This window comes from Rhipicephalus microplus, chromosome X (assembly GCF_043290135.1).
Source record: "Rhipicephalus microplus isolate Deutch F79 chromosome X, USDA_Rmic, whole genome shotgun sequence".
In the NCBI taxonomy this organism is placed as follows: Eukaryota; Metazoa; Arthropoda; class Arachnida; order Ixodida; family Ixodidae; genus Rhipicephalus; species Rhipicephalus microplus.
This window is the reverse complement of record NC_134710.1, coordinates 375,392,758-375,419,949: the sequence shown is the minus strand read 5'-3', so window position 1 is coordinate 375,419,949 and position 27,192 is coordinate 375,392,758. Positions and strand designations below refer to the sequence as shown.

At 46.0% G+C, this 27,192-nt stretch overlaps 1 protein-coding gene across 8 annotated transcripts in view; it reads left to right on the top strand.

The window, feature by feature from the left end:
• Psi (P-element somatic inhibitor) overlaps window positions 1-27,192 on the top strand; it is a 124,579-nt gene that overhangs the window by 37,384 nt on the left and 60,003 nt on the right. For 6 of the 8 annotated variants that reach the window (XM_037413383.2, XM_037413381.2, XM_075880009.1 and 3 more), the window contains 4 exons: window positions 3,328-3,426; window positions 4,499-4,546; window positions 13,095-13,433; window positions 20,616-20,666. In XM_037413383.2, the coding sequence (XP_037269280.2) occupies window positions 3,328-3,426; window positions 4,499-4,546; window positions 13,095-13,433; window positions 20,616-20,666 (537 nt within the window). The remainder of the gene's footprint in view (window positions 1-3,327; window positions 3,427-4,498; window positions 4,547-13,094; window positions 13,434-20,615; window positions 20,667-27,192) is intronic. The other 2 variants (XM_037413384.2, XM_075880011.1) reach the window with 2 other exon arrangements.

Here is a 27,192-nt window from a genome sequence, read left to right as displayed (position 1 = left end):
CTCTGGATAGCACACAAATGTATACTGGGTGCATGAATAAATGTCTGAATATGCTGACACAGTCAAGGAAATGCCATATTGGCTCATAGCATTTACGAGTGATTGTTAAAAGGGGAGACATGGTTCTTGGGATCCGGAACTTTGCCAAGTAGCATTTTCAAATTTATTCTACGATCGTGCACCTGTGTGCAAGTTTTGGTTTCAGTATCTCCTGTATTATTGGTGTAGCAGTAAAGAAAAGGTGTGCTGGCACACCTCGAGCCCTTTAAATTGTGGACTTAGTGCACTTATTTGGGCTGCTTGTAACCCGAGCGGCCTGCTCCAACCCGGCCATTTTGGTAGTGTGGAAAAGCTCTCACATTTTGGTTTTTTAATCACTTGGTTGGGCAACACTGAGCTTGCCACCTTCTCAAATAGAAAGGGGTAAAAAAATTGGCCCCGTATCTGTCAGTGTGCAGCGTGGGCGCACACTCTTCGGTTTTTTTACTCTAAAAATCGATTTTTTACTCTAAAACTTTGGACTTCAAAAGTGCACTGTCAGGGTTCCCATAGGGCAAATGCATTTTTTCGATCGATTTTTACGACAAATTCGCCCCCGTAAAATAGGATTTTTCGGACTAAGTCGCTTGTTTTGAGCTGCGCCACGAACCTGTATTGGTGCCGCTAGTTGGATTTTCTGCCGGCTTGACTAAGCTTAGTGGCTTAATTTTAAAATGGCTTTCCTGCCTCCAAGATTGGAAAGCAAACATCATATTTCAAGTTTCAGAGGTCTGCTTTAGAAAACTCTGCACGGGACCATTTTTTCCTCTTCGGTCAGCCGTAGTGGTCAGCACTGTTTTCATCACACTGTACAGGGAGTAGGCGGAGCTGTGCAGTAGTGGAGTGAATGTCCCTGCCAGAATGACATTAGGGAGTTTTAGAATAGCGCACCGCGAGCCCTTGCAGTGTGGTCGCTGCCACTGCGCATGTGTCGTAAAAAATCCGAAATAGCTTGCGGCGATCGTGGCCCGCGAGGCCCACAAAGTGTGTGTAGCTTCCATGCATTTGTGTTTGCGGCCGGGGCGAATGTCCCTAGACCTTTCCCTAGGGGAAGCAAACGCTATTCCAGAACTTGTAATGCGTCCGCTATACCCGCAATGCCTGCAAACATTCTAAAACTCCCTATTTAAAGACTTCGCTTGTGCGGATGATGACAATTTCGTACGCGGATCCCACTGACAAAAACTTCGCCAGGTTGTTCTGTAACTGGAAAGCGGTTTGGATGATGATGATCGCCCATGCTTCTCAGCCTAAAAGACGAAGTTGGGGTCGCTTTCTGCTGGTTTTTGACAACACCGAAGACAAATTGGAGAGGACTGTGCAATCCAGCACAAGCCCCGTATAAAATTCAATAATGCAGCCCACCCCAATGTGCGAGCTATGGACTCTTGTAAGCCACACATTGGTGATGTTGTTCGGGCTTGAAGGCTAAATTTTGCTGCACACGTCCTTTATCGCATGCGTGACATCTGCAAAGATGTTTTGTGCAGCTTCCTATGCTCCAGGTTTGAATGTTCTTTAGGTGTTCCTGATAGGTTTTTTGATTGCCCAGATGTGAGACATTCATTGTAGCCCAGAAGTTATTTAGCACAGTGGGCCCTTTTCCAGTGGACTTCATTGCCTGCATGGCTCTTACGTTGACTTCAAAAGCCCTGCCTTTGGATTTTCTACTGGATGAGCAAAGAGAATGAATAGGGCCACAGGAAGCACAGAAAAGCACCAGTTTTATTGCCATGCCCAATTTTGTCCCATGCAGCACTGACAGTCTCCTGACAACATTTTGGACAGAGTGCAGGCCCTATTAGAGAATTCGTGGCAGAAACCTGAACGAGGGTGAACTCTTCATCTTTTGGTGCCGAGGTTTGCTCAGTCTGCTGCGCGAACCTGAACTTGCGATCCGTTGCCGACACTTCGTGAAGCGCATCGCGGACACTGCTGGCTTGCTTATTGACGCCATCCAAGGGCGCGAAACGAAGTTCCAGATATATTTGAACGGTGTGCTTCTGCTTAGGCAACCAATCGCTGACATTCTGGACAGCTGGCACCACGCAGTCGTCTGCTGCCACGAGGTCGAAACATCTCTCTCGTTCACGCTACTCTGCAACTCGGTCATTAATTCTTGTAGGATTGCTCGCTCTGACCATACATAATTTTCATATGTCGGTGTATTTGATCACTCCCAGCATTTAAAAGAAAACTTACCTACAAACTAGCGAATGCAAAAAACTCAAATTTCTCTATACAGTCGCCGACCGTTTATTCGGACTTGACGGGAACCGCCAATGTCCGAATAATCGGGAGTCCGAAAAAAAAAAAACGGATTCAATTGAAAAAAAAAAAGCACTTTTATAAGCCTTATCGCCCGAAAAAACTGTCATGTCTGCACACACGCACGCTTCCGAGACAGTTTGCTTGAAAATAGAAACTTCAGACCGAGGTAGGCCGCCTTCTACCTGGCAGAATTATATCTGCTTTCTTCGTCATCGTTGAGCGTCTTGTAGCTCCCACGTTGGCCGCGTTTCTTCACTCCCGACGGCGCAGCAATGGGTGGCGTTATAGCCATTTCAGCACGCCACTGAACACGCAAGAGAGCGAGAACACAGACAACAAGACGAATCGGGCCTAGCCGCAAAAGCAGCTGACTGACACTGCTTACAAACACCACAGCGAACACTCTATAGGTGGCTTGGCTTGGCCGCTCGACTGGCTAAAAAAAAAAAAAAAGCGTCGCCAAACATAGCCTTCGAGATTGGCAATGGCGATTTCTGCTTGCATTTTGACACTGGCCAGACATCCATCCATAGCTAGTGCAGCATATCAGTGCTGGCAACCTGGCAAACGTATTGTTAACATCGCTCTCAGCGTGTAATGGCGTACGGTGACACATCCGGTCAGTCAAACGGAGTCCGAATAACCGAATGGCGCACAGTGGGGCGTCCAAATTTTCGATCGTGAGTTTACATTAGGATCAATGGGGAGTGTGGTGGTGCCATAAAGATGTCCGAATAAACGGGCATCCGAACGGTCGGCGACTGTACTTAAAAAAGTGCTTGTTGCACAGAAAAAGTAATTGCATATTTGGAATGAGCATGTCAAAATAGATTAAGGTTGTGAGTTTGAAAATTCACCCCAGAAATACAAAATAAAGATCTTATTTTTGTAGTGGGGTGTCCCTCCTTAAACATAAAGAAGATGGGTGGTCAGGCCAAATTGGAGCACTTCTTGCAAACAGTGCACTGTCACTAAAACGCTGCTTCTGGTAATATATTTTAAAATTCACCTGCACAGGAGCGAGCCAATGTAAAGATGGTGATGATTCAAGATGGCCCCCAGCAGTCTATGATGGACAAGCCCCTCCGCATCACCGGCGAGAAGAGCAAATGTGAGGTCAGTATTCATTTGAATCAATCTTTGTTGCACAAAAAAAAAAAGTGTTCAAACCATCTTCAAAAGTATTGCACACACTCAAGTTATTAAGGAGCTGTTTATTGAGAAATCTGCTTTTTACAAGTTCTGTTGTGTGCACTTATCCATAACCTTCCAGCATCATTTCAGAGTTGGGAGGTTTCTAGCAAAGTGCTATAGTAACTTGCTGGAGGATTTCGCTGACACCCTGAGGGCATCTTTCGATTCCCTGGGAAGGGAGTTAGATAGTACCCATCCAGACATGCAGCTGGCTCTCAGAGCAGGTATTTCTTTAAGAGGGGGAGAATGTGGCTTTCGGCACCAACTTGTATTTCATTATGGGTTGAAAAAAATTGGCACGCTTGTTCGAAATAGTTTTTAATACAACTGTGGGAAGTTCATGAACGTATCTTTACAGCTTTATGCATAATACATTTCGCATTCTGTTCTTGTCTATTTGTCTCATACACTACCAAATTCTGTAATAATCAAAACATGATTTAACAGTTTAAAAAAAAGAAAGCCCTGTTCGAGGCCACTGCAGCTTCTAGAACAGACGCAAATGCTGAAGTCAAACCAAACTTCGACCACGCTGTTCCATGCGATTGTGGTACTGTTTTGACTGATTTTTTCCCCCTCTCATTTGCTGCCTTGCGAAATTGCATTGGCCACAAGAGTGAGATGCGACTGGCGTTTTCCTGCGATGCAGAGCACTGATTGGTTAGAGCAGCGCATTCTTCCGTCTCGGTGAAACAGTGGCTAGGGTGCGCGGCTGCTGACCTGAAGGTTGCGGGTTCGATCCCCGCCGTGGCAGTTTCATTTCGATGATGGCAAAATGGTAAAGGCCTGTGTGCTGTGCTGCTGAGCGATACAAATGTCCTGAATGTAAGCTTAGCAAAAAATAGATTATTGAACGATTTTTTACTGTTCCAAGACCCACGTACCTTTTAATCGTGACAGTTAACTTTCCATTGCAGACGCAGCAAATGTCCTGTGCCGTTCCCATGTGCTGCAAATTCTATGCATGCTAAATGAAGTATTTGTTTAATTTCAGTACGCCAAGCGCCTTGTGCTAGACCTCATCACGGAAAAGGAGCTGGAAGTGAGTGTTATTCTCAGATTGTTTTAGCATGCATCCTTTCCATCTTTAGGGATCAGTGGTGTGCTTCCCTGGTCCCTGACAAGGGAAGGTACAACATTTTTGGCATAGGGCATGGTCTGTGTGCTCAGCTAGGAACATTGCAGGGTGCACTAAAACCCTGTGTCACATGTGCCTCGACAAGCAGCCATGATGTGCGTGTGTCTAAAAGCAGTTTCTTCTGTCCAGTGGGTGCTGTCATATTTAACCATGTTACTGTGGTGCACTGTGGCATTCTGACTTAGCTTCAAAGGACTGAGTCAACACTGTATTTACTCGTTTAATGACCTCCCCCCAACTTGGTCCTCAAAAAAAAAAATTAATCAGGGGATGGAAATGCTGCGCCATTTGCTCCAATCTGACCCGCTGTGCCAAGCTGATCTTTAACGGCAAATTGCGTGCGGAACGCCAAATTTATGTCACCATCAACCGAGCAACACGCGTTACACTAACGGCGCGACCGTGTCCATATCAAGTTAGTTCATTGATGTATTTTGGTTCATGCATGAATCTTCTTAAGGTGGTGTTTGTGTGCATACCTCATTATGCGACTATATACGTTTCAACAGGAAAGTTGTTAGCCAAACCGTATAAACTGAAAAAAAAAAAAAAAAAAAATTCACCGGTGAAGTCAGGACTGCAATAGCAGAAATTTGTAATGGTAATGCCGCAGGCGCTTTCTATTTTCTACAATCTAGATAATTTTAGAATCAACCTATAGATAATTGCTGGAATCTTTGATGGCACATGTGTAAGTGCCGACGCCCTTTGCTCCTTGACAGATTATCGACGGCCGACCCTCTGGTTTACAACTATCAGTCTACAGCTTGTATTGCTTGTAGAGCAAACGTTTGTTTTCTGGGTACAGGTTCGCCCAAATAAAGTTCACTAATAGAAACGGCGGCTGCTGCCTTCGTCTACTTCATGACCCCGTGACAATACGAAGGTTGAAAGCTAGCGCTTTTGAATCCGACATTGCGACACTCTGCAAAACGCTGGTGTAAGAATGGATGTATGGCTGCGTCAGGGCAAAATGCTCTTAACCGCAATCTCTTTCCCTGGAGAGCGCACCACGTAGAACAGTTCACAAGCTGTGTGTTGATGCTTGCCGATAGCGCGCGCCCCAGCTTATCGCAACCACGCCCTTAGAATCAAAGTTCACTGCTGCTGCTCAAGCGACTGGCCCCCCCCCTCCCCCTTCCGCCCCGTATTTTTTCATGCATGTTCAAGAAGGGTGGCGTGTTTCCTCTTTGCTTGAGCATTCGACATCAGGTCTAACACGTGGTGGGATTGTATCACGTGTGTCCTACAAGCAACCCCGCCTCGTTTAATCTCTGCTTGCTTGCGCAGCGCTCGCCACTCCAGCTTGTGCAGTTTTACGCATTGGGGGGACCTATGCGTGGGGAATGTTACTAACTTGTAATTTACGCGGAATATGGCGGCGATGGTGAAAACCCGTCAAGTTCCCGTGTAGTTCCTATCCTAATAAAAAAAAAAAATGTCACTCAATCGCCTAGCAGTGGCATGACAAGCCCATCTAAATTTCTTCGAGGTTCTCATGTTGGCTGTGGCACTTCAATGAACGGAACATGCGTTTTTTTATTAATTTTTGATAGTCCTATCGGTTTAGTATGAAGATAACATTTATTAGTTCATCCCTAGTCTAGTCTCGAGTTGCTGTTCATGGTATATGCGGTGTTTTCCGCAGTGAACTTAGTTGGGGACAAATGGGGCGCATGGTGCATTTGGCTGGTACACTACCTTCACGGCTGGTTTTAAACTTATAGTTGAACTTAGTTGGGGACAAATGGGGCGCATGGTGCATTTGGCTGGTACACTACCTTCACGGCTGGTTTTAAACTTATAGTTGGTCGAGCATGCGCTCGAGCATGGGAACCGACCAGCTTCGGGCTACAAAATCGAAGAGCCTCGGGCTACAAAATCGATTCGCGGCATGTTTCGCGGACCAAGACAAGCAATACCGTCTTGTGAAATTTTCGTTACAACTCTCGTGACTTTTTCTTAGGCTACCTACACGGCTGGTTTTAAACTTTTAGTTGGTTGAGCATGCGCGAGAGCATGGGGACCGACCGGCTGGATGACATTTGGCATTGATCCGTGCGTGTTCGTTAAGATAGAAAACAAGAGCTTTGGGCTGTAACCGTTTGCGGCACGTTTTGCGGACCAAGACAAGTAATACCGACATGCGAAATTTTCGTTATAACTCCCATGACTTTATTCTCCCACGTATAATGAACTCTCCCCCAAACTGGTGTCAACATTTGTGGGGAAAAAAAAGGTGGTGGTTTCATTACGCGAGTAAATAGGGTACAGTTGAATCCATAGCTCGGCATACTCACTCATGAGTACGCTCACTCACACTCATTCATACTCATTTGAATGTGGTGAGTGTGAGTATGAGTGAGTATGAATGTGAGTGAGTACTCTGAGTGTGAGGAGAGAGTATGAACGTGAGACTGTGAGTGAGTAGGAGTTTGAACATGAGTGAGTACTGATGAGTGTGAGTATTCGTTAGTATGAACGTGAGTGAGTATTCATGAGTGGGATTAGGAGTGAGAGCTCATGAATGTGAGTAGGAGTAAGTACGAACGTGGGCGAGTACGTGAGTAGACTTGACTGCGAAGGTGAGTGAGTTGCTGCGAGTGTGAGTAGCAACGAGTAAGAACATGAGTAAGTTACTATGAGTGTGATAAATATTTGTAACCATCGCAACGGCGTCCTTAATATGCTGTAAATAACGGGCACTATGGCATCCAAGCTTACTGTATGTAAAAGCCTTCAGTTAGTTTGGAAACTGGGGGAGCCATCCTACATCAGATGGGGGGGGGGGGGGGGGGCGAGGTGACCGCGCAAAACTCTAGTTGAGGGTAGCCGTCCATTTTGTTGTAATTTGAATTTTCTAGGCTGAATAACTTTGGACTGCCTGTCCCTTTAGTTACCGTTCTTGCTGCACTTACCTCTTGCGCCTTCAGTCTACGCAACCCGCTGATAATACATGTAAAACAACAGTCTTGAGAAGCCCTTTGACGAAAATCGCCGCACGAGCCGGTTCAGAAAAAAGAAATGCACTGCGCAAGCGAAAAAAAAAACACGCTGAAATTGCCCTCGAGAGAAAGCACATTGTGTGCGCGACGCACATTGTGCGCAGCGATTTTGCAGTTTCTATCTCTGCGTTGTCCCTCAAGTGAAAGTTGCCTCGAACGAAAACCTTAAGTGATCCCATGACCTCTCAAGCGCGAAGCTGTGTGCAAAGTTCGCCTTTTCAGTGCTCCATTAAGGGGAAAAAAAAAAAAAAAGCTTGGAGGACGGTAGAGCTTCGCCTTCAATAGTATAGTATGCGATAGCGTAATCGGACCCTGTTCGCATCGCCGTTTCAATCTCTACTCTCCCTTCAGTTTTCGGCGGCTTATTATGCCTTCAACAGTGCAGACGCAATGTGCAATAAGCTCACACTCACCCTTGATAATTTATTCTATCATTCACATAACCTGGGCTAATACAAAAACACACATAACGCAACTCGTTAATTACCGTTTTATTCGGCTCTCCATGATAAGCCTGCGTACGCACACTGCCAATGAATGTTAACCGCGTCCGCAGATACATAAACAAGGCCCCCTGCAATCGTCAATGCCGGCACGGAGCCAACGAAGTCTCCGCGTGAGCGCGACTCACAGAGGAAGGAAAAAATCTCCGAAGATGCGCACAATTTCTCGAATGCAAAACTGCCGTATGCAACGCATTCCATCTGAAGGCGAGGCAGAGAGGGGAGGCGCCGTCTCGACGGTCGCGCTGGGCCACAGAACACCTACCAGTAGCCAGGCGGCCGGGGTGGCCGCGGTGCCGACGTGGCAGCGAGGCCCTGGCGCCCACCTGTCCCGCTAGTGCAGTCAGAAGGGGCTAGGGGCAGTGGAACGAACGAAGCGGCCGAGTCGGATGGCATGGCAATGTCTTGGGTCTGGTGGGTAATCATAGCGGCGGCTGTGTAGTATACTGAAGCTGTCGAGAGCATCTCTATTTTGCGTGCGTGCGTCGCAGCCTACGATAGTGCGTTTCTAGTGCTTGTAACACATTACTGAGATTCTAAACGATGTCTCAGCGTCTCCTACGCGTCATGGCACACGAATGTGCAGGTGCGTCGTAATTGCTCTGAGTCATTGCCTGTTTGTGGAACCTACCGACCCTTAAAGAAAGCGACAATTGTTCAGCTCGATTGTTTATTGAGTAACCTGAGTACACGTAACGCTACCTCAATGTTAATATTCATCATCGGCCTGACAACGTCCACTGCAGGACAAAGGCCTCTCCCATGATCCGCCACTCAACTCGGTCCTGTGCTTGCTGCTGCCATTATGTACCCGCGAACTTCATAATCTCATCTGCCCACCTAACTTACTGTCTTCCCCTAACCCGTTTGCCTTCTCTGGAAATCCGGTCAGTTATGCTTAATGACCAGCTGTTATCCTGCCTATGCGCTACATAGCCGGCCTGTGTCCATATCTTCTTCTTGATTTCAACTATGATATCCTAAACCCCGGTTTGTTCCCTGATCCACTCTGCTCTCTTCTTAACTCTCAAGGTTACAACTACTATTTTCCTTTTCATTGCTTTCTGCGTCGTCCTCAAGTTAAGCTGAACCCTCTTTGTAAGCTTCCAGGTTTCTGCTCAGTATGTAAGTACCGGCAAGATGCAGCTGTTATATACCTTCTTCTTGAGGGGATAGTGACAATCTACCAGCCATGAGCTGAGAATGCTTGCCGAATCTTCTCCACCCTACTCTTATTCTTCTAGTTACTTCAGTCTCGTGGCTCGGCTCCACAGGTACTACCTGTCCTAACTAGACGTATATACAACTTGAAGTGCACTGCCAGCTATCTAGAAGTGCTGTTTTCTTTCGAGGTTGTTGTTCCTTACTTTCGTTTTCTGCCGGTCATTTTGTAGATTCCAATAGAAGGAAAGCGGGAAAAGGGGAGACAAAGTTTGCTGGGCAGGTGAGGTTAGGAAATTTGCGGGTATGAAGTGGCAACAGCAAGCAAAGGACCGAGTTGACTGGCGGAACAGGGTAAAGGCCTTTGTCCTGCTGTGATGATGATGAGTATGTGAATTTAAAAGTATGTGGGTGAGTGCGCCTGAGTATGGGTAGGCGTAAGTATGAAGGTGAATTCTTATGTGAGTGCGGAGGTGAGTGAGGGCCTATGATCTTGAGCAGGCGTGAGTATGAAGGTGAGTAACTATGAGTCTTAATTGAGGTGCATGAAAAATTGAAGTACAAAAAGGAGACACCTGGACACGGCGGTGTGAGTAGTCGTGAGTATAAACGTGAGCCATGAACAATGAGTGTGAGTAGGCGTGAGTATGAACATGAGTGAGGGCTTATGAGTGCTAGCTTGCGTGAGTATGAACATGACTGAGTACTCACAAGTGTGAGTAGTCGCGAGTATGAACGTGAGTGAGGGCCTAGAGTTTGAGTTGGCATAAGTTTGAACGTGTGTGCTCATGAGTGTGAGTAGGAGTGAGCATGAACGTGAGTGAGTACTCTGAGTGTGACAAGGAGTGAGTATGAACGCGACTGAGTAGGGGTGAGTGTGAGTAGGCGTGAGTATGAACGTGAGTGAGGGTGAAGGCTGAAAAAATTGTGGTGAGTAGTCTCTCAAAGTGCCGACCTATGGTTGCATCCCATCACAACGAAGTCTGCTTCAACGTAATTTTTGCCACAACGCAGATTTCGTCATTCCCCGTTGAAGTCTCATAGAGTATAATACTTCGAAATTCCATCCAGTACGAACTTCTTCATGGCTGCGATTCCACTTGAAGTTTTTGTAGAACAACCACAAGCGAAGTTATTTGAACTAAACCTTATTAAAAATCTCAAGTGTTTCTAAGGGGGGACGTGCCTTTTCAAATGAACTTTTAGGATAGTGATGAAAATATGCACAGACACCAAGAATGGCCTCGCAGCGCTTCCGTAAAATTTGGAGGCGATACCACAAAAAGAAGTGACAAATTATTTCTTCATTGAACCTCGTGGAGGGGCAGGAAGATTTATAAATTGACAAAAATAGTTGGTAATACTGTATGCACAGCCAAATGTATGCTAAAGGTGGCTACGTTTTCGAAACAAGCTTTCGCTGCCCTAAAGCTTGAAGTTTAAAGTTTTCTCCAGCGACACTGAAATGAGCACAGTTGTACTACAAACAAGAAGCCCTACGAAAACTTCTTTAGGGAGTAAAATCAAAAACTATAATCAACCCCCTGAAGCACAGTTCAAGGAGCGTTACAAAACAAACTGAACGAAAATCTGTGTAGTGGTTTCCAAGATATCTGCTCCTACAAGCTGAGCATGATGCAAAAAAAACTGTATTGAGAAAACTGCGTTTCACCTTCTCTTTACACCTCTAAAACACCTAAACGTTTGATCTTAGGTTTGTAATGCCATATTTGACTTCTCAGACATGTGGCCTCTCCCCGATGCGATTTTGTTGCCTTTTTTTTCATAACCTCTTTTTTTTTTTGATCTACAGAGGACAAGTATAAATTTCAAACCAAGTTTTCTGTATGAAGGAGTGGTGCGATAGGCAATGCCATATTTGACTTCTTGGACATGTGGCCTCTCCCCGATGCGATTTTGTTCCCTTTTTTTTATCTACAGAGGACAAGTATAAATTTCAAACCAAGTTTTCTGTATGAAGGAGTGGTGTGATAGGCATGACAGAAAATATCATAATTGAATAAGGCAATATACTGAAAGGATTACACATTTTTCTTGTGTTCAAGCTAACTACTCCTTGATTACAAATACAGTTTAACCTGGATATAACGAAATTGATAAATTCCCAGAAAAATTCTCTATAAAGAGGATTTTGTTATATGCAGGTTCGGTATGAACATTGGCAAAATAAACGCGCAAATTGAACAAAAGGGGGACTGAAGTAGAGCTAACCGAAAACACTCATTTTACAGTAAAAAAAACTGCGTTATTACTGCGATAGCAATTAGATGGACGCTCTCGAAGGGTTTTTGTCGATACCATGTTCCGTGCATTTACGTGGCACACAAGCATGTACCCCTTCCCCCACCCACCCTATTCGCGGGGCAGTTTGCGCATCGTGACAGTGACATCGTGGCATCGTGACAAGAGGGCGCCATGCCCGGGCGGCATTTTCCCCTTTTTTTTCTTGAGTTTTAACATGTGAATGGGGGTGGCAACAGCTATTTGGTAAAGCACCCTCCATGTGCACCGCGGCCCCGCATATGTGCCGCTGACTAATAGCGTGGCACTGCCAACGCGCAAAAGCAGTTTTCTTTTTTATTAATTTGGTGTTGGGGGGGGGGGGGGGCACCACCCGCGCCCACCAGCCTGCAGGTTGCAGGCCCGCCTTGGGCTCACCCACCCGCGCCCAATAAATAACGAGCGGTCGCTCTGGCCTGGTGCGCTGTGCACTTCGTTGCCACTTCACGCTTCGTAGGCGGCGAGGAAGTCGTGTGACATGCATGCTCATACCAAAGTGCGGAGTAAAATTCCTAGATTGTTAGTGGGGACAATTTATTTTATCAAGGTTGTTCCCACTGTTACTTTGTTACATAGAGGTTGCAAATACATGTGCTTCTATGGAGCAACAGCAGGGAATAGAAAAAATGTTATATTGAGGAATTTGTGATATGGAGGTTCGTTATAAGGTTTAACTGTAATTACTGAACATTTTTATATAGAGAAAAATGGCTCACTCCATGACAGCCTATGCCTTCTTTCCAAATAACAAACAGTTATGGGCATAAAACTCGTGGCACAAGAATTCTTTAGCAGTTCATTTAATTTCGCGAGTTGTGCGTATAAAAACTCGTGCCCCTGCTTCATATGTGCTCTTTTGCCACTCTAGCCGTGAAACGCATAATCATACAGCTGGTTGCGGAAACGCTAATCTACGAGGCTTTCAAAGTTTCTGAACATTCATGGACCATCGCGGCGATACGACTCACGGCTCCAAGCACGTTTCAAATTCGACCGTGAAGCGCCCGGCCGTGTGTACAGTGCAGCCGGTGCGTGATGCATTTGGTAGCGACGTTCAGCAGCGACGATCCGCGCAATGTGTAGCTGCGATGACAAAACACTGAATGGGTCTGTTATAACTTTGCAAGAATTGCAACTCATGAATGGACTTATTATCAATTGTGGCCTAAAAATTGTTTTTGAACATCATATTTTCAGTTTTGTAGTCTTATTTTTTCTATCAGATTTCAAAATATCTTCATGGAAATCTGTTAATCTGTTAAAACGGAAATCTGTTGAATGGAACTACTGCTAAACTGAACTATTGCCTGTGCAATGCTTGGTTTCGGGCTTGTATTCTGCACCCATGTCCACCTCTCAGTAGACGGTACTCCTGTTGAATGGAACACATTTTCCCAGTCCCTTCAGGTTCCGTTTACTGAGTCTACTGTATTATCATTCTGAAATACTGAGCTAGTATCTCGGCTTTTTGGGATTTCTCAGAATGTACGCCGTGGCTATGGAGGGGGTGGCCCTGGTGGTGGCGGTGGTGGCGGCGGCGGCGGGGGCGGCGAGTACGGTGGGCCTCCTGGAGGTGGTCCTGGTGGAGGAGGCCCTGGCGGGGCTTCTCAGGAAGTCCTGGTGCCCAAGCAGGCAGTTGGTGTGGTGATTGGCAAGCAGGGCGATATGATCAAGCGCATCCAGCAGGAGACTGGTGCCCGTGTCCAGTTCCAGCAGCCACAGGATGACAATGCTCCAGACCGTGTCTGTCTGCTCACTGGCGGCCCTGATCAAGTGCACCATGCTGCCTCGTTCATTGGCGAGCTCATCCAGAGTGTCCTGGTGAGTGCCCTCCGAGTAGCTTGAAGTGTTCAAGGATCCAGACTCGAAACTCCTCTTAGCAGCTGTTCTCTTGAAATACCGACTCTATGAAATGGCAGTAGACATGGCTGGATATGTACTACAGTTTCCTCTCGTCACAATGGAGCATGATAATGTAGCACAGTAGTTTTCGGCCATGGATGTGTCAGGGATGCCTTGTAGACTGGTGGAAATGATAGCGAACCCCTTCCTTGCAGTGATGAGAGACAGGGCCGGGTACGTACGGTATAAACCGGAATATAAGTCGAGATATTTTCAATAAAACAACGAAATAGTCACCCCTTGTCCTATATAACGGTGTCTAGTCAACAGAGCACCGCTGTCTGGCTACATGTGGCTTGCATGTGCATGAGAAGCTGGACGCGGCCATATTCGCATTCAAATTCGATAGCAGGTTGTTTGTTTTTTCTCTTGTCAGTTTTTTGTGTTTGTGATTTGCCTTTCGTCTGTTTAAGTTTTCGCTCTGCTTGACGTTTCATTTTTAGTATTTTTTTCGTTCACTGAATGATAGCGGTACGAGAAAGCAGTACTCGGCTGCGTTTAAACTAGAGGTTGTTAAACTAGAGGCTGCGTTTAAACTAGAGGAAGCGAATGGGAATATGGCGGCTCAGCGTCGCTTTGGTGTATCAGAAAGAAGCATGCGCTATTGGAGGGTGCAGAAAGGGAAGCTGCAGATGAGCAATCCTCGGAAAATATCATTTCGTGGGCGAAGTGCGGTTTATCTGCAGCTGGAAGATACGCTAGGGAACGTTGTGTGGGAAGTTCATGCGTGCTCGCTGCCAGTGACCGTGGATATCATTCGCAAGAAAGCTGTGGAACTCCCTTGAGAAGCTGGGCTCACGAAAGAATTTCGTGCATCAAACTCTTGGGTGCGTCGACTGATGAGACACAAAGGATTTTCTCTCCGGCGGCGCACATTCATCTGTAGAAGTTTCCAGACGGATTTTGAGAACAAGCTTATAAACTTTCAGGGCTTTGTGAACCGGCTTTGGGAGCAGAACTACATGATGGGGCATATTGACAATGCCGGTTATGATCATGCAGTGTGACTCATGCACCATGATCATGCAGTGTGGCGCCAAGGATGTGAAGCTGTTGTCCACTGGCAACGAGCACTCGTGCTTCACAGTCATGCTGGTATGCATGGCAGATGGTAGAAAGCTTCCGCCCTTCATCATTTCAATAATGCAAGACAATGCCCAAGGAAGTGTTCCCGCCTGGTGTTGTCGTTCGCTACAACAAAAAGGGATACATGGGTGAGGCCATGATGCTCAAATGGATACGAGTAGTCTGGAACCATCAGCCAGGTGCATTGCTGCATCTTTGCAGCATGCTGGTGTTAGATGCAATTCGTGGTCACTTAACTGACGCTTTGAAGCATGCGTGCACTGGGCGATGGAAAAACTGACCTGGAAAAACATGAAAAAATGCCGTGATACCAGGTGGTGTGACGTCCCCCCTCCACCCGATCGACGTTGGGCTAAACAAGCTGTTCAAGGACTGAGTGCGGCTAGAGTACCAAAAGTGGATATCCGGCGACAACCCAAAGACCACCCGATGGGCCGCCTACAGAGGCCTCTGCTTGCGACTGGGGCTGGGTGCTTTCCGCCTGGCGTTCCTTGCCAGATTCCATGGTGGAAAATACTTTTAAGGTGGTAGGCCACCTTCAAAAGTCATTTTTTTTTTCGCGAGATAAATTTTTAGGGTTTTGTTTTTCTTGCACGGCCAAACATTCACATATATGTTGCAACAAAAATTATCCCCCTAGCGTCATTAGTTTGCGAGCTACAACAAGTTTTCTATACCCTATGCTCCTATAGCAAAACCGAAATCACATTTCCAACTGTGATTTCGGTTTCAGAAAATCTCTTTCAAAAGCAAGTGTTGTTTCGTCTATGCTATTCAAAATACTCTATGCATTTTATTGTGACTGTTATATAAGATGATGTCGTTAGTTACAACTTTGTGTTTAAAAGTCTACGTTAATCTCTAACAACAGCCACAAGGGGGACGCACGATGCTCGTCAGAATTTTTTTTGTTTGCCTTGGTCAGGCTACGTCAGGCTTCGGTCTGCATTTGTTCCACGTGTCAACGCTACTAGGGCTGTATACTTATGACACCTGGACCATATTACGACCAGCATGGGGAAGTGCAAAACACAAGACTAGGAAGTGCAAGTTTGCCGGAAATTGCTACACGACGACGAGGCTGCCTACTGACAGACGCCGGTATTTCGGCGACCGCGAAGAAGCTTGGGGACATAAACAAGGCGTACCAGGCTCCACTAGAGAATTATGCGCTCCAAGGGAACAGGATAATGAACATAGGTATTCTCTCTTCAGTGTTTTCATCGCTGGCATGTTCCGAATGCATGAACACAACACTGAAGTTCGAGGAACGCTCTCACCAAGGGATATGCTCGGCTTGTGCTGTCGTGTGTACCGACTGTGGGTTCAAGCGCCCATTCATACGTTGAGAAAGGTGGGTCGTGCCAATAAAAACAATTTACGTCTGGTTTACGTGATGCGCCAGTTAGGAAAGGGCACGCTGGTGCGAAAACTTTTTTCAAAGTGATGAACATGCCTGCTCCTCCACGTCACTTCGCCTAGGACAACTTGTCATCTCGGCTTTCTGCAGCGGCAGGAGAAGTGGCGTCGAAGTCGATGACTGATACTGCTGTGGAAGTTCGTCGTGTTGTGGGGAGTGCCGAGTGTGGTGTTTCAGGTGATGGCACGTGGCAGAAGCGTGGCCATTCATCTTTGAACGGTTGTGTGTCTGTGATTTCTGTTGACACGGGAAAGGTTATTGATGTTGAGACCCTTTCTAGTTCGTGTAAAGTCTTGTAAAACCAAAAGCAAGTTGAGGCAAGATAGTGCTTCGTACCAGGAATGGAAGGCAACCCACACCTCTTGTCAAGCAAACCATGAAAGAAGTGCTGGCAGGATGGAGACGGTTGGTCTATGCCAAATATTTGAAAGGTCGAAAGGCAAAAGAGATTTGAAGTACCTGCAGTACTACGGTGATGGTGATTCTAAGAGCTATGCCGCTGTCAGACATGTATGAAAAGGACAGTGTGCAAAAACTGGTATGTATTGGGCATGTCCAGAAGCGTGTTGGCTGCCGCCTCAGAAAACTGAAGAAGACAGTGTATGGACTCGGTGGTAAGGGAAAGCTCACTGATGCCCTCATTGACTGCCTGCAAAACTACTATGGCATCGCCATAAGGGCTAATGTGGGGAACCTTTCTGCAATGAGAAAAGCTACCCTTGCCTGTCTTTTTCATTGCAGCTCGAAAGGCAAAAGAGATTTGAAGTACCTGCAGTACTACGGTGATGGTGATTCTAAGAGCTATGCCGCTGTCAAAGACATGTATGAAAAGGACAGTGTGCAAAAACTGGTATGTATTGGGCATGTCCAGAAGCGTGTTGGCTGCCGCCTCAGAAAACTGAAGAAGACAGTGCATGGACTCGGTGGTAAGGGAAAGCTCACTGATGCCCTCATTGACTGCCTGCAAAACTACTATGGCATCGCCATAAGGGCTAATGTGGGGAACCTTTCTGCAATGAGAAAAGCTACCCTTGCCTGTCTTTTTCATTCACAAGCAGCCGAGACATGACCTGTGTCCACTTAGACCGAAAAGCTGGTGAGGATAGCAAAGGGTCGAAGCACTCGGCCAAGGCAAATATGTACACAAAGGAGGACTTCCTAATGATGTGCTCAACAAAGTTAACTGTCTACAGTGATCTGTGCTCTGATGAACTTCTAATGAAGTGCCTTCATGGAAAGACTCAAAATGCTAATGAGTGTTTCAATGGTCTAATATGGCAGCGGGCACGCAATGAGGTGTACGTAAGCTTGCCTACAGTAATGTTTGCCTTGCATGATACTGTGGCACACTTTAATAATGGCAGTGTCAGCACCCCTAGATATCCTGAGGCAAGCTGGCATAGAACAAGTGTACCACACGACGAAAGCTTGCATTGCCAGAAATCACCTGCGCATGTAGAATGCTAAACGCAAGTCAGCGTTTCATGCTTCATGCTGTCAGCTTCATGCTTAAAAGATGGCGCCAAATGGCGCGCGCTATCATCAGTGGCTGGAACGAGCAGGCAACATTATTGCGACAGTTTTCGGGGGTGCGATAATCACTCGAGGAAAAAATGTTTCCGTATTTTTTTGGGTGATGTGGGGGGTGCGAGAATTATGCGAGTAAATACGATAAAAGAAATCCATCGAATATTTATCAGTTCACAGCTGAATTCTCCAACAGGTTCAGTCTAAATTGGCTCTTTTTCTCCGTTTTTTTTTGTTTTTTTAGCATTACTTTCTTGATATTCACTGCATAATATTTATTCTAGTTCATTTCATAGCTCCAGCCATTACTTATACAAATGTCAAAGCTTTACTGAATAAAGGCACCCATTAGTCACTCATCACAGCTGGCGTGGCTAGCACTTTTAATGCTATTTTTGACAAAGATTACCTCCCAATAAATAAATATTCAATATTTGGCATTGTACATAGCTGGGTAAATTAAATAAGACATGCTGGTCTTGAGGAAAAAGTTATTTCAATGCTGCCTGTCCTTAAAAAAACAATTTTGTTTTTGAGTGGCCTACCATTTTAAGAAATGTTCCATCAGCAACTCGCTGTATGGCACGGAAGACAACGCACTGTGGGAGGCGGCCAGCGACAAACTCTCGTGTTCAGAGGTTGAGGGGAGTTCCGACAATCGGGGCGCGGTGCGCCTAATTTGCAAATTAATGTCGTCGGCAATTTTCGGTTGTTTTCCTTTTTTATTTTTCGGTAACCTGAGCTTGGGGGGTTGACCTATATTCCCCCTCGACGTATATCCGGTTTATATGGTAGGTAAATTAACTTAACTGGAGCGTGAAGCAGGTGCCTTTCATTGTTTCTACAAACATCAAGTAAACGTGCCACATTACTTCATTTTGGACAGTTCAACACGTGGTACACTTGCACTTAGAGTTGAAGCACTGATTTTTTTGCATGTGGCTGAGGGTTTCGCGGATCATGGATATGGCTTTGAAGACCCTAGGGGATCCCTATTTGAGAACCACTTATCTAGCAAAACAAATTTGTTATATCCGAAGACCACAGTATCCATACTCAGCAGGGGGTCAAGTGGGAGGATAAAGTTGTGTCGCTGTATGACGGTCGTTTCAATTTCGCTCGGTGGTATGGGAGAAGCTAGTTCTCCTGATGTGAATGCGGAATGTATTTGACGGCATTGTTACAAAAGACATCACCAGTATCGGTTATTTATTCAAAACTTCTGCACCAGTTTTAATTGTAACGTAATCGTGCACACCTCAAAAGCTGATCTTTATGCAGCCTAGCTGGAGATAATGCTACCTGGCTCATTTCACCTTCAAAATGAAAATGGGGACCCAAGAAAAAAAAAAAACTCCGTACACACAATTTCACAAAAGACATCAATCACCAGCAATGGTTATTTATTCAAAACTTCAGCACCAGTTTTAATTGTAACGAAATCGTGCACACCTCAAAAGCTGATTTTTATGCAGCCTAGCTGGAGATAATGCTACCTGGCCTATTTCACCTTCAAAATGGAAATTGTTATCCAAGAAAAAAAAAAAAAAAACCCGGACATGCAATTTCTGATACCCACTGTTCCTGATACCCCAGAGTTTTCTCTTTAGAAGATACCCCGCCGCGGTGGTCTAGTGGCTAAGGTACTCGGCAGCTGACCCGCAGCTCGCGGGTTCGCATCCCGGCTGCGGCGGCTGCATTTCTGATGTAGGCCCGTGTGCTTAGATTTGGGTGCACGTTAAAGAACCCCAGGTGGTCGAAATTTCTGGAGCCCTCCACTACGACGTCTCTCATAATCATATGGTGGTTTTGGGACGTAAACGCCACATATCAATCTCTTTCGAAGATAAAGAAAAATGGTGTAAAGATGCACACGGATACATCATAAGAGATCGTTAATGTAGTTTTCTAAATTCCTTTCGCCTCACTTAGGTAACCTGCAGCACTTGGCGCTTTACGTTTTCTCTTCTGAATTATTCGCTTGTAGAGGGGCGTCACATAAAAAAAAGGAAGGGATTGCGACTGCAAGGAGTTCTCCTGACGAGCGTTGGTGTGCTCGGATTGGCGTGTCTGATTTTCCAGCGCACACCGTTGGAACTCCAAGCGTCAAACTATCTGAAAATTGGAGCACAAATTATAAAAGAAATATGCAATTGCAAGCTTTTTCATAGTCATTATCATTGCTTACCCAACATATACAGTAATCCCTTACTAACTCGAACTCAACTCCGCAAGGCCCAGGCGTGGAGCTTAAGGGGGAGAAGGTCAGATGCATCGGTGGGTCAGAGAGTTCTACAGGAGAGGGTAGGCAGACTTTCAACTTGAAAGCAGCCGTGTAGCTTCCGTATCGCCCCAAAACGGAACATTTTGCTCACTATGTACAAAACACGCCGCAATGCCACTTGACGCTTTGGCTTGGCTTGGATTGAATTGAATCTCCATGCAATAATAGTACACTTGATGCTTGAGAGATATTGCGTGCTATCATCATCAATGGCTGGAACGAGCAGACGACATTATTGTGGCAATTTTCGGGGGTGCGATAATTACTAAAGGAAAAAAAATCGTATTTTTGTTGGGCAAGGGGGGGGGGGGGGGGTGCGAGAATTATGCGAGTGCGAGAATTATGCGAGCAAATATGGTATCCATTGTGGGAAAATTTTTGCTTCGTTAAAACAAGGTTTTAAATACGTGAGTGTCTATGGGAACTTCAAAGGGCATTTTACAATTGCTTTGCTACATCTATTAGTTTGTTATATGCTGCTTTGTTAAGACGAGGTTTTACTGTAAGTGGGGGGCAGGCCAGGATTAGTGGTTGTGGTGTACCCTCAGGTTTGCTCTGTGTTACTGTGTGTAGTGGTAGTGAATGTAATAAGTGTTTGTGCCACAGTGTACTTTGCCCATGGTGTTAATTCGATATGCCGCAGTGTCGGTGGGATATCGACTGATAAGGGAGGAGCGTAGCGCAATTTTAAATTGCTGCAGTGCGGTGCAAATACGGTGGTGGCACCTTCCTCTAATTGTGGGCCTCTGCCTTTGTGTGTGTGTTGTTCGTTTGTCCGCCACAGAACCGCAGCGGATTCGCTCCGCAAAGACAATTTGGATTTCCGCCACCTTTCGTGAGTCGAGCCTTTCACCGTGGGCATTCTCTTCTTCTGTCTCAATGGCGGTCTGATCTTGGGGGGGGGGGGGGGGGGAGCGCTTGGTGATGGGTGCACATTTTGATCAGTATTCAGGAGGTTGTCCCTGCTTTTAAAAGCCTTTGATGACTGGAAGCAGTCAGTAAAGTTCAAACAATGTTGGCCGCAGAGTTGCATTTTGTGACCGTATTTGCACTGCAGCAGTGCAGCTAGTTTCTCTAATCATGTTGCTGCTGGTTCCTGAAGTTTGGGCATATACCGTAAGTACCCACGTATAATACGGACCGGTATATAATGAGGCCAAATTTTAGAGGCACTAAATGAAAAATAAATTTTTACTTCCTTATAAAACAACATAGGAAAGGTCGTCAAAAAACACATTTATTGATCACACATCCGCCATGTGAATCGCTGTCGTCCTCAACTGCGCTTTCCTCTGACATTTCCTTGTCAGACTAATCGTCAAATAGGTCAAGGGCATTAGAGATGCCGCACTTCTTGAAGGAGACTTGAAGGAGAGACGCACAAGGTCCTCTGGGATGCTTGCCCAAGCGTCTACGATTCATTTGCATAGCGTGGTTGGCGATGTCAGTTTCAGCCACTCGTTCGGCGTCACTGCAGCATCCACTCCGCGTAGCAACACTTTACCTTGAGATGTAACCTTGTTATTTTACCTTGAGTTGAGATGTCATCCCACCCGTCATCATGACCAGTTCCGTGCCACAGTTGCACAAGAGCCTCTTCACTGAATCGGTCGAATGGCAGTGAAATGCATCCAGCACCAGAATAGATGGAATACAGTTGGCCGATTTTTTTGGACCTTGTGGGGACCGAAAAAAAGAACAAAAAAAGCACAGTGCGAAAAATTCGTTTTTGTCGATAATATGAACTTTCTTGCATCAGGCAGGCATAAAAAAAAGTCCACGATTCTGCCTTGTCTCGTACTACGCTTGGAAGCAATTTGGTTCGCCCGTATTTGCGCCAAGGTGAGATCGTAACTGTAAATGCTCGACAAAAGTGTCACCGCGTCTGCGATCTCCGCCGCCGACGGCTGCGGGCAATCATCATCCGAGCCGCTCTCGGGCTGCAACACAACCTGGCGAAAAATTTTTGTCTGTGGGCGCCGCGCTCGAAACAGTCATTGTGGCTGGCACATTCACTCCACCACTGCGCAGGTCGCGCATTAGGCCCTTTCTGCCATCGGTGCCGTCGGATCGCCTACGTCCAGGTCATCCGCCTCGGGCTCTTCAGCACCAACGAACCCGGCATGCCTAAAGCAATGTGCAATTGTGCTTTCACCGCCTTCCAAGTTTCGGCTAACATATAGATGGCGGCCAGAATGTCGACTTCGTTGGCCTTCCCATTGTCAAGGCACAAGACGGTGCGGCTGAGCAGGGGGGCACGGTAGTGTGCCTTGATGTTTTGGATCACACCTTGATCCGTTGGCTGGAGCACGCTTGTGGCTTCAAGGCGGCAAAAATTCGAGCCGAATGGCCTCTAGCTTCAGCACGCTACCGTGCGCGCCACAGTTGTCAACAAAAAATGCCTTGCAGCACAAACCTTGTGGTGAAGTTTCCATGGGTATTTTTCAAATAGACTGCGTGAACCATGCCTTGGAGTGATTGTCGTAGTCCACCGGGAGGGTCTTCACTGCCTTAAAACACCTAGGATTTCTCGCCTTCCCGATTACACAAAGAGGCAGTTTTTCTGTACAGGTGGTGTTGGCATCTACCATCACTGTTAAGCGCTCCTTGCTAAGCTTCCCGCCGGAGCACGATTCTCCCGAAAATGCTAGTGTACGGTCTGGGAGCATCTTAAAGAACAGTCCTGTCTCATTGCAGTTGAAGATGTCCAAAGGAGGGTATTCTTTAAGCAAGGATCTCAACTTCTTGACACAGTAATCGGACCGTGTCAAGAAGTTGGTCGACCACTCCGCTCACTTTCTTGGACAGAAATACACCTCTTCTTAAAGCCGCGAAGCCATCCATCAGTGAACTTAAAATTCTCAATGCCCATTTTGAGTGCGAATGAGTCTGTTTTTTCTTTCCACAAGTTTCCCAACACGGGCAGGTTCTTTAACAACACTCCTTTTAACCACAACTTCAGAGCATCTTCAAGGGCTGGATGAACGCCTTTGCTGTCGTTTTTCTGGCTCTTGTTGTATGAATTCTGAAACGCTGTCAAAATCTTCATTCTGTTTTTGATATAGCCAGAAACCGTTTGCTTCGATAGGTGGTATTCTTCGGCGACATCACGCTGGAACCGTCCACACTCTATTACCTTGATCATTGCAGCTTTCTTCTCCAATGTCATGGTCGTATAGATCCCACGCTTTTTCGCATCACCTGGCTCTCGCGATGGTATAGATGGCGGAGCCATGGCGTCGAGCTCGAGCACACAAAATTTGATGAAGTAGATAGCTGCCGCGAAGCACACACGTCTCGATACGACCCGACAAAACACGTGCTAAATGGAGACTGAAAGAAGCTGGCAAGCAGCTACTGCTGCAAAAAATGAAGAATCTTTACTCCGCCTACTCCCTGTTCGGTGCGATGACGATACTGCTGATTGGAGACGAAAAAATAGTCCCGTGCAACTCTGCCTCCGAAACGAAATATGACGTTCGCTTTCCAATCTCGGAGGCAGCAAAGTCATTTTGAAAATAAGTCGCCAAGCTTAGTCAAGGCGGCAAAAAATCAAACATGGTGGCATCCTTACACGTTCGTAGCACCACTCAAAACAAGCGATTTAGTCCGAAATATCGAACTTTTGGGGACGAAGTCCGAAAAAACTGTCGATAAAATGCATTAGCCTTATGGGAACCCTGACGGTGCATTATTGAAGCCCGAAATCTCAAACCAGTTCTCAAACAAATTGGTCGGCGACTATAGAAAGCAGGGTGCCAGGCTGTCTGCACCACATGGCCTTTACCCAGTCCGGGACAAGGTCTTCGTTTATCCAGCCTTTATCGTGACATCTCGCAATGCCATTCTTCGGCAGTCGTCCCTTTTCGGCATAGTCTTGCGCTTGACGCCATAAAGTGGGAGCTTGTGGCCGTCCGCTGTGCACGATAACATGACTGTGACACATGTTTTTTCATTGCCGGTGGTACGGACACTACTGTATTTACTCGCATAATCCTTGCACAATTTTTGGCAGAAAACTGATGCAAAGTGGGGGGCGGGGCAGAATCACGCGGCAAAAACTTTCTGCGAAAACGTACAGAGCGAAAAAGTGAACAAAGTGGCCACGAATATTGAATAAAAAATCATCTTACTAAATTAATAATCTATTCTTTGCCGATCCCCCTTAGTGGGTACTTGCCATGGCTGTGGAATCATCGGTACTCTCACGTCAGCAACTGCAAGCTTCGAGCAGTACTAGTTAAGACTTACCTCAACAATGAAAGCACAGGTTCAACACAAGGCAAGATTTGACACAAAAAGTGCAAGCAAATAGTCGAGAATTAGAATACGTAGCGGTAGTGTTGGTCACTCAACAGGAGCTCGCAAAAAGGTAGCGTACGATGTCAGCATTGGGTTGATGGCCATTTAACACAGAATCGTCCGCAGTTGCCTTCTGACAAAATAGTTTACCATCCATCCCAGCTTTAGGCACATGGAAGGCCCATCGTCTTGGTGGTTTTCAGCTGCTGTCACCAGTAGCAAACGCAGAACCCGCAGACTCTGAAGGGCATACTGGCGGCCCTGTTGCCGTTGTTTAGTGCATGATCAATCACTTTCAACTTGAAAGCAGCTCGCTATGTACAAAACACGCTGCAATAAGCACTTGCCACTTTGGCTTGGCTTGGATTGGATTGAATCTTCATGCAATAATATGATTTATGCTTAGGAGATGGCGCGAGCTATCATCAGTGGCTGGAACGAGCAGATGACATTATTACGGCAATTTTCAGGGGTGCGATAATTACTTGCGGAAAAAAAAAGTTTTGTTAGGCAATGGGGGGGGGGGGGGGGTGCGAGAAATATGCGAGTAAATATGGTAATTTGTTTCGAGCCCCTTGTGTGAACTGTAAGGGGCGATGGCATGTCCAGGTAAACTGGCGTTTAATCGGCATTGCCAATTTGTCCCAGCTGGAAGTTCTGCGAGCAGTGCAATGTAATAACGTGCCGTTGAATTGAGACAAGAAGCTCTTCAAAGGCTTCATTGAGCTTCTGAGAAATGGAGCTTTGCCGACACAGGGAAAGTCCGGCTCGGCACATGTAGATGCAGTGCTTGCTGGCCTTGAAGGGGAGCCCAGCATCCCCTTTTCTCTCACCAGCTCTCTCACTTTCATATGCATCAGCTCCATGTTGACTGGCAAGTGCGCTCTCCCCACTGCTCTCGTACAAACTCTGTCAGTGCGAGTTCAATCTCTGGAAAAGCCTCATTTTTTGGACCGCGAAAGCTTTTTTTTGCGTTCTGCTTCTTGTCATCGCCATCCACCCACACTTCCCTTGGGACTTCGAACTGTCTTTCGGTCACACTGTTGCCGAGTTCCTCGGTAGCTGCGACGACCTTTCTCTTGAATGCAGCAGAGTACTGTGTTCAGTGCCCTGGCATGTTGCACCTTTGTGAAGTGAGGTCCACACGTAGGCTGTCAAGTACACGCTTAAAAAACTTAACAAAGAAAAAAAATGGCGCTAGTGCTTGCCTTCGCCACATGAGGCGCGAAGGTAACCAAACCAAGCCAAGCCATAGCCACTCATACACAAAACGAAGCCGTACTCGCGCGGCAGTTACAAAACTGAAACTTCAAGGACAACTTCGTTTTTCGAGCAAGTTTTTGTTCATATTCGCACATAGTACGATGCGGAAATTTGGAACACTAATATTGGTAAGAAAACCTCGTATTATACGTGGGTATTTACGGTAATGTTTGAGAGTTCCCTTATCATATGCTACTCCCCCTGCAGTTACTTGAACACTTTTGGACTGTGGGCTTCTTCTTAACACTAGCAATCGTTCATTGTAAGTGTGCTAGCTGATGTGAATGGTATGTAAGGGTGCCTGAATTTACTATCATAGCACTTCTGTTTGACACGCAGTGCATGCCCCTGCATGGCGGCCTATGTTTGCTTGTGGATTGCTCATGGTTTTGGCAAAAATTATGGCTTTTGTGCAATTGTGGGCATGGCTTTTGGAGTTATTGCGTGATATGTTCAGTTGTTTTCTACTAACATTTTTTTTTTTACTCTTTGCACTGACTTGTCACAAGAAGCTGATGCCAGCATGCGATGCACGGTGCTTCTCTGTGCTGAGAGGTGCCCGCGTAGTATAGTTGGTTTATAGTGCGTTATACCAGTAACTTAGGGAGGCACTGGTCTTTTAATTTTTCTTTAATTTTGAGTATTTAGAGCTGAAAATTTTGTGATATGCATTTCTCACAGCTGAAAACAAATATGCAATCGTTTTCAGTTGTCAGTTCCAGATTTTAAATTGACTGTTCCATAAGTTTGCATTCTGCCCATTGTTTAGATAGCTTTCTCTTAAAAGATTGCTGCAAATTAGATATGGCAGTGTTTTGTAAAGAACAGAGTGTGCAAGGAAACCATAATTTAATTTTAGCGTAATTGGTTCAAGAGTTATGGCTTTAACAAGTAGACTTGTCAGAAATCTGAAAGTGTTGCTTAATTATGTCACCAATTAAGTCACTGTTCTTAATGAAATTATCATGTCTTGGTCTTGTTGCACTCATAGATGTATAAGCTTTCAAACTCTGCATAATTATCAAAATCCAACCACTTAATCAAAAGATACTGTGGGCAACGGCCTCAGATTTAATGAAAAATGTTGAGAAAACAAGAAAAGAAGTTAGGGACACGGTGAGCATGTATATTCAACACGTAATGGTGTAAATCATTGCAGTAATGATGCTACAAGCCACCAGGAGTGTAGTCATCATTCTTTGAGCGCTTTCTTTTTGTTGCATGCCAGGTATTTCCATAGTTCAGATCTGCATACAGCGTTGACTGTGCTTGCACAGTCGTCAGTAACGTGCGTGGCAGCCCTCTATGAAACAGGAATCATTCCCACTTTCATGTAATCTTTATGTCTTTAGATCTCTGTGAAATATTCAGGATGAAACAAAAATGCAATTCACTGCAGTTTGTCCATTTGCTGTGCCGCGAGCACGTTGATCCCAAACGGGCCTCGCGTTGCATCTCCCCCCTGCTCTCGGCGAGCTTTGTACAAATTTCAGTTACCCGCACTCGTCACACATCAGCACAAGTTTTGTGGCGATGCCATATTCCTGATCTTGCTCGGAAATGATGCCAGGTTCGCTACTCACCGCACTTCATACACTGAAGCAGTTTACGACGGTGAACGGCGTTCCAGTAGTCGCGGTCGCTTCTGAGTCTCAAAAAGACCGCTAGCGTCGTAAGGCTGATGTCGACGAAAGGTGTCTTTGAATGTCACTCGCACTACACGCAAGGGCCACTTTTTCAGCCTCGGAAACAAGGGGAGTGTTGACGTGCAGATCTCGCGTGTGGTAGTTGGCCCT